At 40.7% G+C, this 13,128-nt stretch overlaps 2 protein-coding genes across 5 annotated transcripts in view; one reads left to right on the forward strand and one right to left on the reverse strand.

The window, feature by feature from the left end:
* The window catches only part of LOC104923770 (furin-like protease kpc-1), a 162,484-nt gene extending 153,139 nt beyond the window's left edge, over positions 1 to 9,345 (reverse strand). For 2 of the 4 annotated variants that reach the window (XM_027287075.1, XM_027287074.1), the window contains exons 1-2: positions 9,216 to 9,345; positions 3,295 to 3,470 (exon numbers count right to left, since the gene is read on the reverse strand). In XM_027287075.1, coding sequence (XP_027142876.1) covers positions 3,295 to 3,470; positions 9,216 to 9,345 — 306 coding nt within the window. Of the gene's footprint in view, positions 1 to 3,294; positions 3,471 to 8,406; positions 8,824 to 9,215 lie in introns of those variants that run through there. The other 2 variants (XM_027287076.1, XM_027287077.1) reach the window with 2 other exon arrangements.
* Positions 9,346 to 9,351: 6 nt separating this feature from the next.
* Positions 9,352 to 13,128, forward strand: part of mms22l (MMS22-like, DNA repair protein) — a 16,916-nt gene continuing 13,139 nt past the window's right edge. The window contains exons 1-8 of the mRNA XM_019256519.2: positions 9,352 to 9,469; positions 10,048 to 10,239; positions 10,512 to 10,637; positions 11,084 to 11,136; positions 11,721 to 11,808; positions 11,945 to 12,122; positions 12,307 to 12,400; positions 12,753 to 12,883. Of these exons, the coding sequence (XP_019112064.2) occupies positions 10,067 to 10,239; positions 10,512 to 10,637; positions 11,084 to 11,136; positions 11,721 to 11,808; positions 11,945 to 12,122; positions 12,307 to 12,400; positions 12,753 to 12,883 (843 nt within the window). The 5' untranslated portion in view covers positions 9,352 to 9,469; positions 10,048 to 10,066. The remainder of the gene's footprint in view (positions 9,470 to 10,047; positions 10,240 to 10,511; positions 10,638 to 11,083; positions 11,137 to 11,720; positions 11,809 to 11,944; positions 12,123 to 12,306; positions 12,401 to 12,752; positions 12,884 to 13,128) is intronic.

The following is a 13,128-nucleotide window of genomic DNA, read 5'->3' on the forward strand; positions in this document are numbered from 1 at the left end:
AAGCATGGAGCGGATTGGGGATTGAATCTCTCGATGAGCTGATAGCACGTCCGCAGACAGCGAGCCAAGCTGTGCCACTGTAATGTTATGCTAATGATATGGTAATGATATGGTAATCTGCCAGCAGTATTCCGCCTCACTGGAGAGAAGGGGAATCTGGGAGGCCTTTCACCATTGGTTGGAGACCAGGGACTTCCTGATGTCAGAGTTCAAGACAAAAACCCTGCGCGTGCACACACACACATACACACACACACACACACACACACACACACACACACACACACGGAGAGAGACACTTAATTCCTGAATCAATGATCTCAGCTAAAATAAAAAACAATGCAACACATAGACCTAATCTGGACCTAATCGGATTTGCAAACTCATAAGTAAGCAAGAAATAATACTTGTAAACAATGCAGTATCACGTGATGTAGCTTTAAACTAGGTTGGCTGTACTGTGAATAAGCCTGCAAGACTTTTTTTATTTTATTTTTTAAATCAGCGTGTAATATCAAGTCGCTGTGCTGTTGTTCTGTGCCGGCTTAAAGTGAAACAGAAAAACGTCTATTTTAGATTGCGATGAGCTTCTTTTTTTTCTTTGTCATTGTGTGTGAAACCTGTAATGGCTGCCATTACCTGCCTAGTCAGACCATCTCTTTCTCTCTCTGGCTCATAATGATTGCATTACACCACCACAAGCTTGGTTGGAGAGATGAGGCTCACAATTGTACACCGGTAATCTGCAAATCCACGTCAGCACTGCCACACCGCCATAATAATTACAGACGCAGGATTCCTGGGTGCACTGCATTTGTTGTGTTCATTTCTTTATTTTACGTTTCACAGCGTCATATCTTATTGGTAATGATCTGATTTAACCTCCCATTCTAAATTTTGATAAACTATAAGCTGAGCAAAGTGTAAAACAAGTAAAAGATGAATGTGGACAGATAAACGCCATCACTTTGACACATTTCAAAATCAGGAAGACTGACAGCAAAGGCTTCGGTGCGGCTGCTCTCAAAGAGGCACCTGCAAAAAAGCAACTGCAGTGCATCACAGTAAATCTGTCTGTGTGGCATAAAGACATCATATCGGGTATTTTGCTTTGTTTTTCTTCCTATTTTACAGTTGCAAAATGGATATGTCAAGTCATGCACAATGGAGAGACGCAATGACATTTTCTTGGATGCCGTACACTAAATCAAAGAGACCAACAATATGTTGAGTGCCAGCGTGGAGACATTTGATTCCCATTCCACTCATGCGGCATTACCGCTGGAATGCCAGCAGACATCACAATCCTCCCTAGCTGGCGTTGGGCTTGTCAGACTTTTCATTCCACTTCAATGTTTTCAAAAAAGAAAAAAAAGAAAACATATGTATCACAGCAAATTGTGAAGTGTCGGCTTCCTCTTAATATTACAATATTTGAGATAGGTTTGACTTAACAAAGGCGATTTAGTGTCAGTGACATTTAGCATCAGCCTCTGGCGACAGACAGGTAAAAGAAGCCAGTCAGCAGATTGGACCTGGGGGGGTCGTGAAAGTGGGGGTTGTCTAAGCATCTTCTCCGGATATGGTGGTGCCGGGTTGGATACCCTATTAACACACACACACACACACTGCAAATACATTTCATAGCGCTGTGTGTATGAAGAAATATAGTGCCGCTCTAAAGGGTGTAAATGGGAAAATGCTTTTGCCTTTGTCTGGGTCATTACAAGTGGTCACTGCATCCAAGGACTATCAGTGATGTGTAAAAGAGTAGGAAAAGGCAGAGGAGTGTTTGTGTGCATACATGAGGGACAATGAGAGAGAGACAGGCAGAGAGGAAGACAGAGACGGGGGTGGACTGTCCAATACACTCTTGATAAAGGTCAAAGAGATGTTTTATTCATGATCCAGGCAGCAGCAGAGGCAGCAGAGGCAGCAGGGCCAAGGTTGAAATGAGCTCGCGTCCCCGTTCCCCAGAGCCAAAGCTGCACACAGCCTCACACCAGGCCAGCAGACACTCCTCTGTAACTCCTATCAATAATGTCAAAACAAACGCACCTCCAGCATCACTTATCAATAAGTTTAAATCACAGTTTTCTGATTGTCTGCAGTGAAGAAAATCAATGGAGGAATCTGCTGCCAAGGAACAAAGTGTAATACGCTTTAAATGAATGAAGTGCAACTAAAACCTTTTAAAGGGACTCATAGAGAGGTGTGATGTAATAATATTTTCTCAGATTTCTCACCTGGCTTTATCTATAACCAATTATATACAGAACTATGAAAATGAAAAACACGGTGTCTAAAAATCCACTATTTCGCTTTAATATTTTAAAATGATACCATTCATTTTTTATTTAATGCGTTGTATTTATCCTCACTGTGTTTAAGGCACCTACAGTTTCTGGACGCTTTAACATAACATGTAATGGTGGACTGTGTACACCGTGTTTTTAATCAAATAGTACATTTTATGTTGATTAGTTAGTCTTTACGTTTTAAAAAGGAGAACTTAAATAAAATAATACCTTTTACAATCCTGTCTATAACAGAGCACAGCAGGGATGGATGTCAATTCGTAATGGCTCTTACTTTTGAAATCAGTCTGATTGTGAATCTTTCATAAAAGAGAATCCGAAGAAGTCCATTTCAAAATATCTTATGCCCTTGAACCTCCTCTTTGAACTCACTGTTACAATAAAAAAAAAGCAGAACTACTGTACTCCACCTAACCCGCTCCAAGCTCTTATTTCTTATTGCGTTTATTTGAGGGGAGCTGACACACTTTCAGACTCAACAACCAAAGTAACCTTTAAAGTATTGATGTGGATAAATCACATCTAGTCTTCTGACAAATGGAAAGATTTCAGCATGGCAGATTAAAACCCTGGCAAATAGGTAAAGACCCAATCATCTCCAAAGACATTCAACTGGAGCCTATTTCACATACAGGAGTTTCTCAAAGGCGTAAGCTGAGGTTGGCTAGATGGAAGTGTGGGTGTATATGTGTGCCTTTCTGTGTGCATGTACAGTATGTGTCTTTTCATATATTTGTCTGTTTGTGTGTGTGTGTCACTCTGTGTGGACAGCCTACTCTATGCGTCTTTGATCAGATATGAAATATGCAGAAATGCTGCTGTAATTTGATGAAAGTCAGATATCCCTCAAATAAAAAACAGAAGTCAGCACTTTGGCTGCTCTTAGAAAAAATCCTCACTAACCGGATTTAGAAAATGTAAATTGCAGCAGGCCCATAGGCGAAGGTAACAACAGGGAACTTAAACGTGCACTGACCCGTTGTATGAACTCCAGTCCGTGCTGCTCGACCAAACCTCTAGCGGCTCTGACGCCTCCATCCATTTGCACTGCATAGAAGACATGGCGGTTGGTCCCACGATGCCCCTCTGTGGTCACTAGTTTCATCTGCAGCAGGCAGCCAAGCACCAGCACAACTGCACTGAACATGAAGCCTTTAAAGAGAAGATGTAGGAGAAAAGAGCTTTAAAAAAAATGCATTTACTAAACTTTGTGTGTTTTAGGACACTATGTCAGTCTTAGCCCACTTTGCTGCGTTGCATCGTGACGCCTGAGTGTGAGTAAAACAAGGGTGACACCGTAATGAAAGCCTTCCACAACAGTGATGTGAACAAGCATCACACAGTGCAGAAAGGAAGAAAATAGGGCTGCAAGTAAGAATGATTTTATTTTCCTTTAATCTGCTAATTTGTCTATAAAATATCAGAAGAAAATAGTGAAAATGCCCAATGTGATGTATTCAAATAGCTTATGTCCAACAAAACCCAAAGATATTCAATTTATTCCCATATATGACACAGAAAATAATCCAATTGATACATTCGAGTAGCAGAAGCTTAATGTTTGGCTTAAGATTTTACAATAAAATAATGAAAATAGTTTCCCATTAATTCACCTTTACATCCCAGAAACTCAGAAACCATTTTCCTTTGAAATCTGACTGGCAACAATACTCTGTATCCTACTGGATATTCTCTCCCCATTGGTTCCTTATGATGAAGTCTAAAAACTGACATTAGAAATATTTATATTAGAAAAACACAAACACCTACGGTTTTAAATATTACCATAACACTCAAATACCATCTAACCACACAAATGAGTTTATAGAGTGTGGGATTCAGCATCACAGCGCAAAGTATTGAACATTGGCAATTGTGAAACAATTTGCCCACAGCCACCTCCTCTGTACTTTTGCATGAAATCCACAGTGGCTGCCACCTACAGCATGTGAACCACCCACCTGTAGCCACAGAGAGTGAAACGTCCAGGAGAAATCGTTCACCCAGCGCGATGAAAGCTAGAACTCTGGCATCGGGGGCCCCAAGCGAGACAACACACTCTCTCCAGTTCCCAACCCACACGTTTAATCTCCTGGCCTTGATGCAAATGCTTCTGAGAGCAGAAAAACAGCGGCACTCTCATTGTGTGAACTAACTTCCCTCTTTAAGCAAAACAGGAACTTTATCAGTCTTTTCTTTATGCCTGCACTTTCCTGTGAACGATGATGGAACAAAAAGTTGTCACCGCACTCTTCGCAGTATCTACTCAACAAGAAAAAACCCCAATGCACCGTACACCGAAGAATATCGAAGAACATTACTTAAACTCCCACTCCTTTCCCCAGATTATGCAACTAGCTGTTGATGAAGTTGGTCAATTTGTTTATGTATATTGTACGTTTATTTGTACTGAATGTAATTTGCAAGGCAATTATGTAAATTGTTGTATTTGGTCAGTCGTTTCCCCACATGTATATCTATTGTATACACATAGCTAAAAACTACAAGGCTGCATCTAATTAAAGCTGCAACTATTAGTTGATTAATCAGAGTTAATTATCAGAATAATAATTGCAACTATGTTGATTACTGTTGTTGTTTAAGTCATATTTTAAGCAAAAATGCTCAAAATCCTGTGGTCCCAGCTCCTCAAATCTGAATATTCGCTGTTTTTATGTCAGGTTTTAGTGATATTACAATAAATATTTTAGGTTTTTGGACTGCTGGTCAGACAAAACAAAACAAAGAATCTGAATATGAAAATGTGACTTTTACTATGTTCTAACATTTTACAAACCTAACAAATAATTAAGAAAATAGTTCAGATTAATTGACAATGAAAGTAATCCTTAGTTGTAGCTCTCCATCTATTCTTTGTTAATATGGAATCTGTTTGTAATCATTGTTCTTTTGTGTCTATTTGGGCCATTTTATGCCCAAAATCCACCAACAAACACACAATGAAACTCTAAACTGGAAGATTAAGATCTCTCACTCTCTATATAATTCTGTTTGTATGTTTATCTGACTTGGCTTCAAAAGCAGAGTGCCTCCTCCTGTAGCATTTTCCCCCCAAACAACAAACAGTGCAGCTGACCACCGTTTAAAGTCTACAGCATCATTCAGCTCCAATCTCTCAAGCCACTGATTGAAATCGATAACCTCACTTGGGGCACAGGCCCCAGTCAATCCCGCTGAGGTGCAGTGCCAGCAGCATACACCCCACCCAGCGAGGAGCGGGCCTCGGGCAGAGACGAAGTGGACAGGGACAGAGGGAGGGAGAAAGGGAGAGCACATGAGACTGGAGTATAGCAGAGCCACATTGAACAGTGTCAGGGCCTCGGGGCCTACTGGGACGCTGATAAAGTACCTGGACATTTTTATAGACAAACTACTTATTTCCGTCCTCATATCGCTTGGGAAGACTGATAACTTTATATTCCTCTCAGGCAGAGGAATGAAAGGCGGGGGGGCCCTTTCAGGAGTTTAATTGATCAAACTGTAGCCACAAGGGTTTTTTTCTGGAGATAAAAGGGACTAGCGCTCTCCCCTGTACAATGCAGAGATCTTTTAGAAAGCAGACCCAATGAAAAAAGAGAATGTAACTCATTATGCAAAGTCATTACAGGCCTCTGACTATACTCCTTGAAGAGGGGGAGTTAATGGTGGAATTATATCGTACAGGATTTCCAGAGGTCAAACTACCGGTCATAGGATAACATTATTCTACAATGTCCAGATTATTACTCTAACCAAACTTATAGATGGCAAACTTAAATACCGTGGCTTTTTTCAGTGTCTGACAGTAAAATATAATTTTATTACTACTCACAAGGAAATCTGGAAGGACATGGGTGCCAAGCAGTGCAGATCTTTCAAGGCCAAGTTTCTATGTTAGCAAGCTGGCACAATAAAAAAAAGAATAGCTCTCCCAACAGAGCAGAAAATGTCTTTACCTCACCTGTTATGGGAATTTTTTTTAAAGAAAAATCCTTTAATTAGGAAGGCTGGATTCAAAGTATCAAAGTCTAAGTTGAATTTATTATTCTTGTACAAGAAGGAGCGTTTAACAGTGCAACACACAAAAGGGGTTACAGAGAAAAGCCTCCCTGAGGAGCTCTAACAGTTGGTTCTTATACATTTTTTTAAAATGGGCTGTCTCGGACACGTCCCCACTGATACAGTTAATATCAGAACGTCCTTTTTTGGTTTTCTGCTCAGTAATGAGCATTATGTTTCATATCCAAATGATACTTCCCTAAACTGTCTCTCTGTACCCGTCCTTGTAGTATTTTTATAATTATCCCTCCCTGCCAGCCTCAGTAAACACAGGCCAAATAAGGGATATGGACAAGACATGCAAAAAACAAGACACACACACTCTCTCTATATGAGTTAAAACATCTGCACCCCAGTATAATCCTATTTTTTATAACATCACCAATCAAGAGAATAAGAAGTGTCTTTAAGCAAGGCACTAATGCTGCATCCACATGACAACATATTGTTCAGATAGTTCGCAGCATTAACAGCCAAGTCGAAAAAAAAAGTATCATGTCAGGCTTCTAGCTGTAATGTGGTCGGGGATGAGTTGGAGATATTGGGAATTTCTGACAGCAATGGTATCTCCCACATGGTGAAACTACAGAAGAGTCAACCAACCAGTTGCAAAATGGCTGCAAAACCAACACTGCTGTCAGTTATATCTAAATCAAAGCCAATATCAACATGATACATAATACTGATTCATTTCATCTAAAATGGGGTACACATTGTTTGTTTGTATCACTGACAGAATATGATTTGCATCTGATTTCGCTTGTTACTTTTGTTACGGTGCAGTTGTTGATTTGATCACTACAACATTAGAAGCGGGGGAGAACCATCGTGGAATAATGGGTTAATACCTAATTATATACTGTCAATGGTCAATGCTCGAAAGTTGGAATAAAGTGAGGTTTCTGCAGACACTGCAGAAATGCCGCACAAATCCTACCTGCAGCTGTTCTGTAGGTGTCAATCACCTATGGCCCTCTTGTGGGTCAGAAAGGTGATACACACATACACAGGTATTATTAGTTAGAAGAGATTAGACCACTCATGGCTGTGTGGGTGTCCACAGACTGTGAATGTTTGCTTTGTCATACCTGTTAGGGCAGAACAATTAACACTATTTTGAAGCTGAATATTTGGAGTTTGTCCACCGGTCCATCCAATCAGGAGATAATGGAAACTACACCTGCACAGGCTCGTGTACTTTTAGAAAGAAAGTTAGCAGCTAGGAAAGGACTGTGTTTAGCTCAATGTTTTAGGTGAGCAAGCACTGCTCCACTGATGTTACACACATGCGCCCTGGACCAATCGATGCCCTGCATATACATGGATACATAAAGCTTACATCTTTAAGGAAGATTGGTAATGTGTAAAGTAAAATAGGGAATGTTGCTTGGGTAATGTATAAAGCTTTATTTTTCCTTGATTATTCATCAGCTGTATTATTTAATGAAATAGTAATTAATGTATTTCACTCGTCTTATAATCTTTTACAACCTTTTGCCAGTTTCAGTGCTCCATAGAAAGCATTAGTCTAACTAATAATCTGAACAATGGTTGCATTCCATTTAGGTGTTCCAGGCCTGGGTTTGTGCATGCACCTGGTGCAAAATTTCAACACATATTGCCTCTATACTAGACTGTTGGTAGTTATTCCTTTACTCACAGTTCCTCAAGTTCATCAGGAAGCCTCAAAAGGTAATCACACCAGGTTATCACTTTAACATAATAGTCCCACTGCATCCATCATGAGCATCAAATGCTGAATGGATGAAGGACGAGGTGGATTACAAGTAAGTGCATTTAGAGAATGACCTGAGTGGGTACATCAGATATTTAGTCTTGACTTGTGGTTTTAACAAATAAGAAAATCCAACCTGGTCCTGTGCATCAAAGCCTGGAAACGAGGCTACATCTGAGGGGCGATGGGAGGGGGGATTAAACAGGTTCAAATCTCACTCTCTCCATGTACCACAGTGCACAAGACAGGACTGAATGGGTTTGTAGCGTTGGAAGAGAAAAAAAAAACATTTACCTTCCTCATCCAGGCGACAGAGCCCTCACACAGACGGACTGCCTCCTGTTGAAAGCAGAGCGGGGAGGTCGATGCACCGTAAAGGGAAGAAAAAAAAATCTCCCGACGCGTCCATTTTTATTGTCTCCACTGACTCCCGGTGATAAAACGTGCAAATTAGAGCATGCAAAACAACCGCATCTATCGCGCATCTCCTCACCGGAGTCAAACGTGCAGAAATAACGAAGTGTAAGTCGACAAAACGAGCACATCCACGGCGTGTGGCGGAAGGGGGGGATTTTGTAAAGATGTGAGAATGCATTAGAATGCAAGAAATGGTGTGATGGCGAGAGGGACTGTTGGGAGAGACAGATCTGCATATGGAAATTAGGGTTAGCGTGGATAAAAATTGGACTTAAACTGCTGCATTATTTTGTATTCATTTGGGCGGGACCCCTGCAGCGACACTGAAGGGGACAAGAAGTCACTTTGACATAAACTATTAAATAAGTCAGGGCACGGAGCAGGTGCTTCACTGCTTTTTAATAGCAACAAAAGTGTATGCTAAAAGATGCTTTAATGGCAATAATGTAGAGATACCAAGCAGTATTCGTCGTGTGTGCTTCTTGTCAGGCCTATATTTGATAGTTTTGGTGTTAATTAAACTAGAGTCAGACATTTTGAACTAATTCGTGAGGTTAAAAAGTGCGCTTTGTTGTGACTGGTATTAAAGAGGACATTTAATTTGCTCTCTAACGACCTCCTGGAGAAATAAAGAAACAAACAGTAGACTACAGGACAGACGCAGACAGGACAGTCACACACTCTACCTGCAGGAGCATTGCGACGGAGGAAACGTGTTGCAGTGAGACCTCTTGTTGTCTGACTGAGCAGTACGACAAGGCCACGCCCACTGTGAAACTTCGGACCAATCATCGAGCGCCGGGCCAAAGCGCGCATGCGTGGTGTGGACGCGCGGGATAGACTGAAAACCCAAACAACGGATTAATGACAGCGGTGTAATGTTTAACACTTTGCTTTAGTTTGACCGAAAATTACAACACACAAGGAGCCAAAACACAAGGTCTGTCAATGCTTCAGTGACATTTGAGTTTCCGGAGGCGCTGCTCGGTCGAGTTTTCCTTTCATTTCAGTTTACTCACGCTGTGTATTAGACATATTAGCAGATACTAGCTGCTAGCTCGCTACATGATAATGTTGTCGCTTCATCTCTCGCCAAACACAGACACAAATATTGTAGAAAGATTGAACCATTTATAGTAGCTGCGGGTAACGTACACACTCGTGTCGCTGTAGGATACATTGTGAAGTAGTTTGGCTCGGCTTGGTCATCTAGGTGGACATTACAGAACAAATAAAACATCCCATATGACAAAGACAGCTGTCTGAATAATGACAGCTTCTGTTTGATTAACGTTGTAATCGTAATGTTCTACAATGTGTAGCAGTAGCATAAGATATAGGATCTCCAGGATCGATGTAATACTGCATATTATTGCTCTGATCCTATATTATGCTTTTATACTCTTATAAAGTACACAGTGTCCTTACAGTATGTGAATGCCTGCTACTTTTGTCTACTCCTACTGCAACATGCAACAATCTTGTAATGTCTCATCATGTTTTTTTCTGTCATTAAAGGTGATACAGATTGTGCAGCATGGCGGACGACTTCAGCGAATCCCTCACCCCACCAGTGTCTCCCTTCGCAGCAGACAGCCCATGTGAGCAGATCGCATCCCGGCCGCCGTGCTTCTGCTGCTCTGAAACAAAAGAGGACCCCACTGGAGCACTCTCCACAGAGGGGTACACTGCTAGAGGCTCCCTCAAACGGTACACTCACTGTCAGCTCACCACTCTCACAAAAAAAATAAAACATTCTCCTGTTTGGAGGTCAACAGATTTCACTCTGTGTATTTGGTCCCGGAGAAACGGTGCCGATGAACATTCACTGTATCTGTGAATCATCCTGAGTAACTGTTTATTTTTATTTTCAAAGGTCAGTTTTTGATTCTCTGAGCACGACTGAAACCCCAGTCACATCTCAGTGGGAAAAATAAAAAGTGAATAAAGTCTGAACTGATGTGACTGCATCCACTCTGTAGGCTGCTCTTGCGTCTTGACCCAGCCCCTGCAGAGTATGAGACAGACACCATAGAGATCTTCGGCTTCCCCTGGGTAACAGAGACAGCACTGGTGGAATCTACAAAGCTACTCTTTGGTCTTTTCAGGTAAGCCGATATGTAAAATAGATCTCAGTTAAGTTTGATTTTTATATAAACACACTCTAAATGTTAATTTACGTTGCTGCATCACCCTTTTAAAGAATTTTTAATCATAATCCAGTGATTCGTTTATTGTTTTAAATTGTTTTCAAATTTGCTATTTTAATGATTTTAAATGACATTCTGATGTTTTTAATTACATTTTCTTCTCTTTTTAATTTTTTATTTCTATTGCTATTGCTTGTCTTAATGTCAAATGTTTTTCCTTTCCTCTGTAAAGCACTATGAATTGCCTTGTGTACGAATTGTGCTATACAAATAAACTTGCCTTGCCTTGCCTTGCCTAAAGTGAAGGTCTCGCTTAGCTTTTTTACTTAAGAACTCATTTGTTTTGAAACATTGTCCACTATGGTTCATTCACATACATCTCACTGGTCTTTGTTATATTTCAGACAAAAGCTTTACAGGCTGGAGACCTTGGTGCAGTCCAGCTCTCATGACTTTGGTGAGTTTGTGCAATATGTAATCCGCAGTCCAGCTTATAATCAGACTTTTAATTTTCATGACGATGTTTTGTCCAAAAGTAAGCCATATTCTGCTTACACAAACAGACATCTTATGTGTTACCCAGATAGTTTCAGGTACGGTCAGATAATGTTTTTAGTGTAAACAGGAAATATCAAATGCAGAGGGTTGATTTCAGCATACATTTACATCTAGAAAGGAAAACATCGGAAGGAAAGCTAAGTGTGCTCCTTTTATACACCTCACATTATGAACTTAATCACCTTGGCGGAAATTAGGGTTTAAGTTAGACCTTTACATCCAGTTAAGGACAGTTTGTCTAAGTAAATGTTATCCAGGCAACATTTGACGAGGAGAGGAGAAGACTTACTAGCCTCGGATGATTACTAAAGAGATAAATATGAAACAAGGTGAGTGCACAAATGTTTACAAATGACCATATGTACCATAAAAAGACTGTTGAGCTCAATTGAAGCATATGAGTCACGTCTGATCTCTGATACAGTGGGCATGTTTTACATAAGATTTAAGAAGACTGCCCACAACATCCCTCATGTGTTGCAGGTCAAGCAGGCAGCCTCCACTATGAAGCAGAGGACCTCAGACAACAGTGTGTTTCATTTCTTCAGTATGTCAAAGTCTTCCTGCACAGGTAATTCTGACTATTTATTGTCAGCACTGGTGCCATTAATTTAAATGTTTTTATCTATATGTTATAATTTCATGTTTTTATCTACTTTTACTGCTTTTGTTTATTTATTTGGACACGTCCTTTTGTATTTATTAAGGTACCTGGAACCTTCCGGCTTCCTGGATGCAGGTCACTCACACCCCTACGAGGAGCTGGAGGCTCAGCTCCCCTCTGCTGTTCTGGAGGAGCTGTTTGGCATCACTCTCCTCATAGGGCGACTCAAAGACCTGCCTGCCAGCATTCAGAGTGCCTTCACTATACCTAACCATGGAAAGGTGTGTGTGATACAGATGCAACAGAAGTGTGGAGCAAAGGAAATTATATCAGCAAACGATTGGCAGACCTTAGTTTTTTCACAGCCCTTTACCAAGAGTTGCCATCACCCAGAACCTTTTACTATAACTTGAGAAAATATCATCAGTTGATTGTTGAACTTGGTGCTCTGTATTCCTCCTACAGATTTTTCCTCCCTCTTGGCATTTGTTACACCTTCATCTTGACATCCACTGGTCAGTCTTGGAGATTCTTCACCTCCTTGGTCACAAGATGCAAGGTACGTGTCAGATCCTTGCAACAGAATGACAGACAGAAAATCGAAACTAAAGACATAAAAATGTGAGTTATGACTTGTGTTATGTTGTAGTTTAGAGATACACTTACTGATTGTACTTGTAGTATTGGAATCTGACCCATTGTGAACAGTAAAAACTATTATTGTAGAAAAACTACACATAATAAACCGAAAGTTCTCTCTTTACACAAGGCAGTTTAAAGGATTGTACATTGGCTGCTATGTGACATCTAACAACTAGCACAGTGGGTAATAATCCTTCTGATTTGCAGCTCATAGTGAGTCATTATCATGGAAACAGGCTTTTTGTAATTTTACCTGTTCTTCTCTCCAGGCCAGGTGGTGTACGCCCACCAGTTTGTGAACCTGACGGGAGAGAACCTGACTGATACCAGTCTGTTTGAAGAGCACCTGTGCAGTCTGCTGTGTGACCTAACTGGTCTGGCTATGGGCAAATTCAGCAAGGTGGGCGGCTGGCCACAACCCATTACATCTTACAGTTGAGATGTGCCACTGGTATTTCTTGGTGGTTTTTCAGCTGGGGAAAAAACTGCGATCCTGGTATTGAATATGTTTATTACCACATTTAGTGCTCGGTTGAAGCAAATACCGAAAATGAGATTGGCTTCTGACATGCCCACAAACCATTTCGCCCAGAATATTATCATTTTTAGGACAAAAACTCGTCAGACAGCATCAGTGCTGGATAA

This window comes from Larimichthys crocea, chromosome XIII (genome assembly GCF_000972845.2).
Source record: "Larimichthys crocea isolate SSNF chromosome XIII, L_crocea_2.0, whole genome shotgun sequence".
Lineage (NCBI taxonomy): Eukaryota > Metazoa > Chordata > Actinopteri > Sciaenidae > Larimichthys > Larimichthys crocea.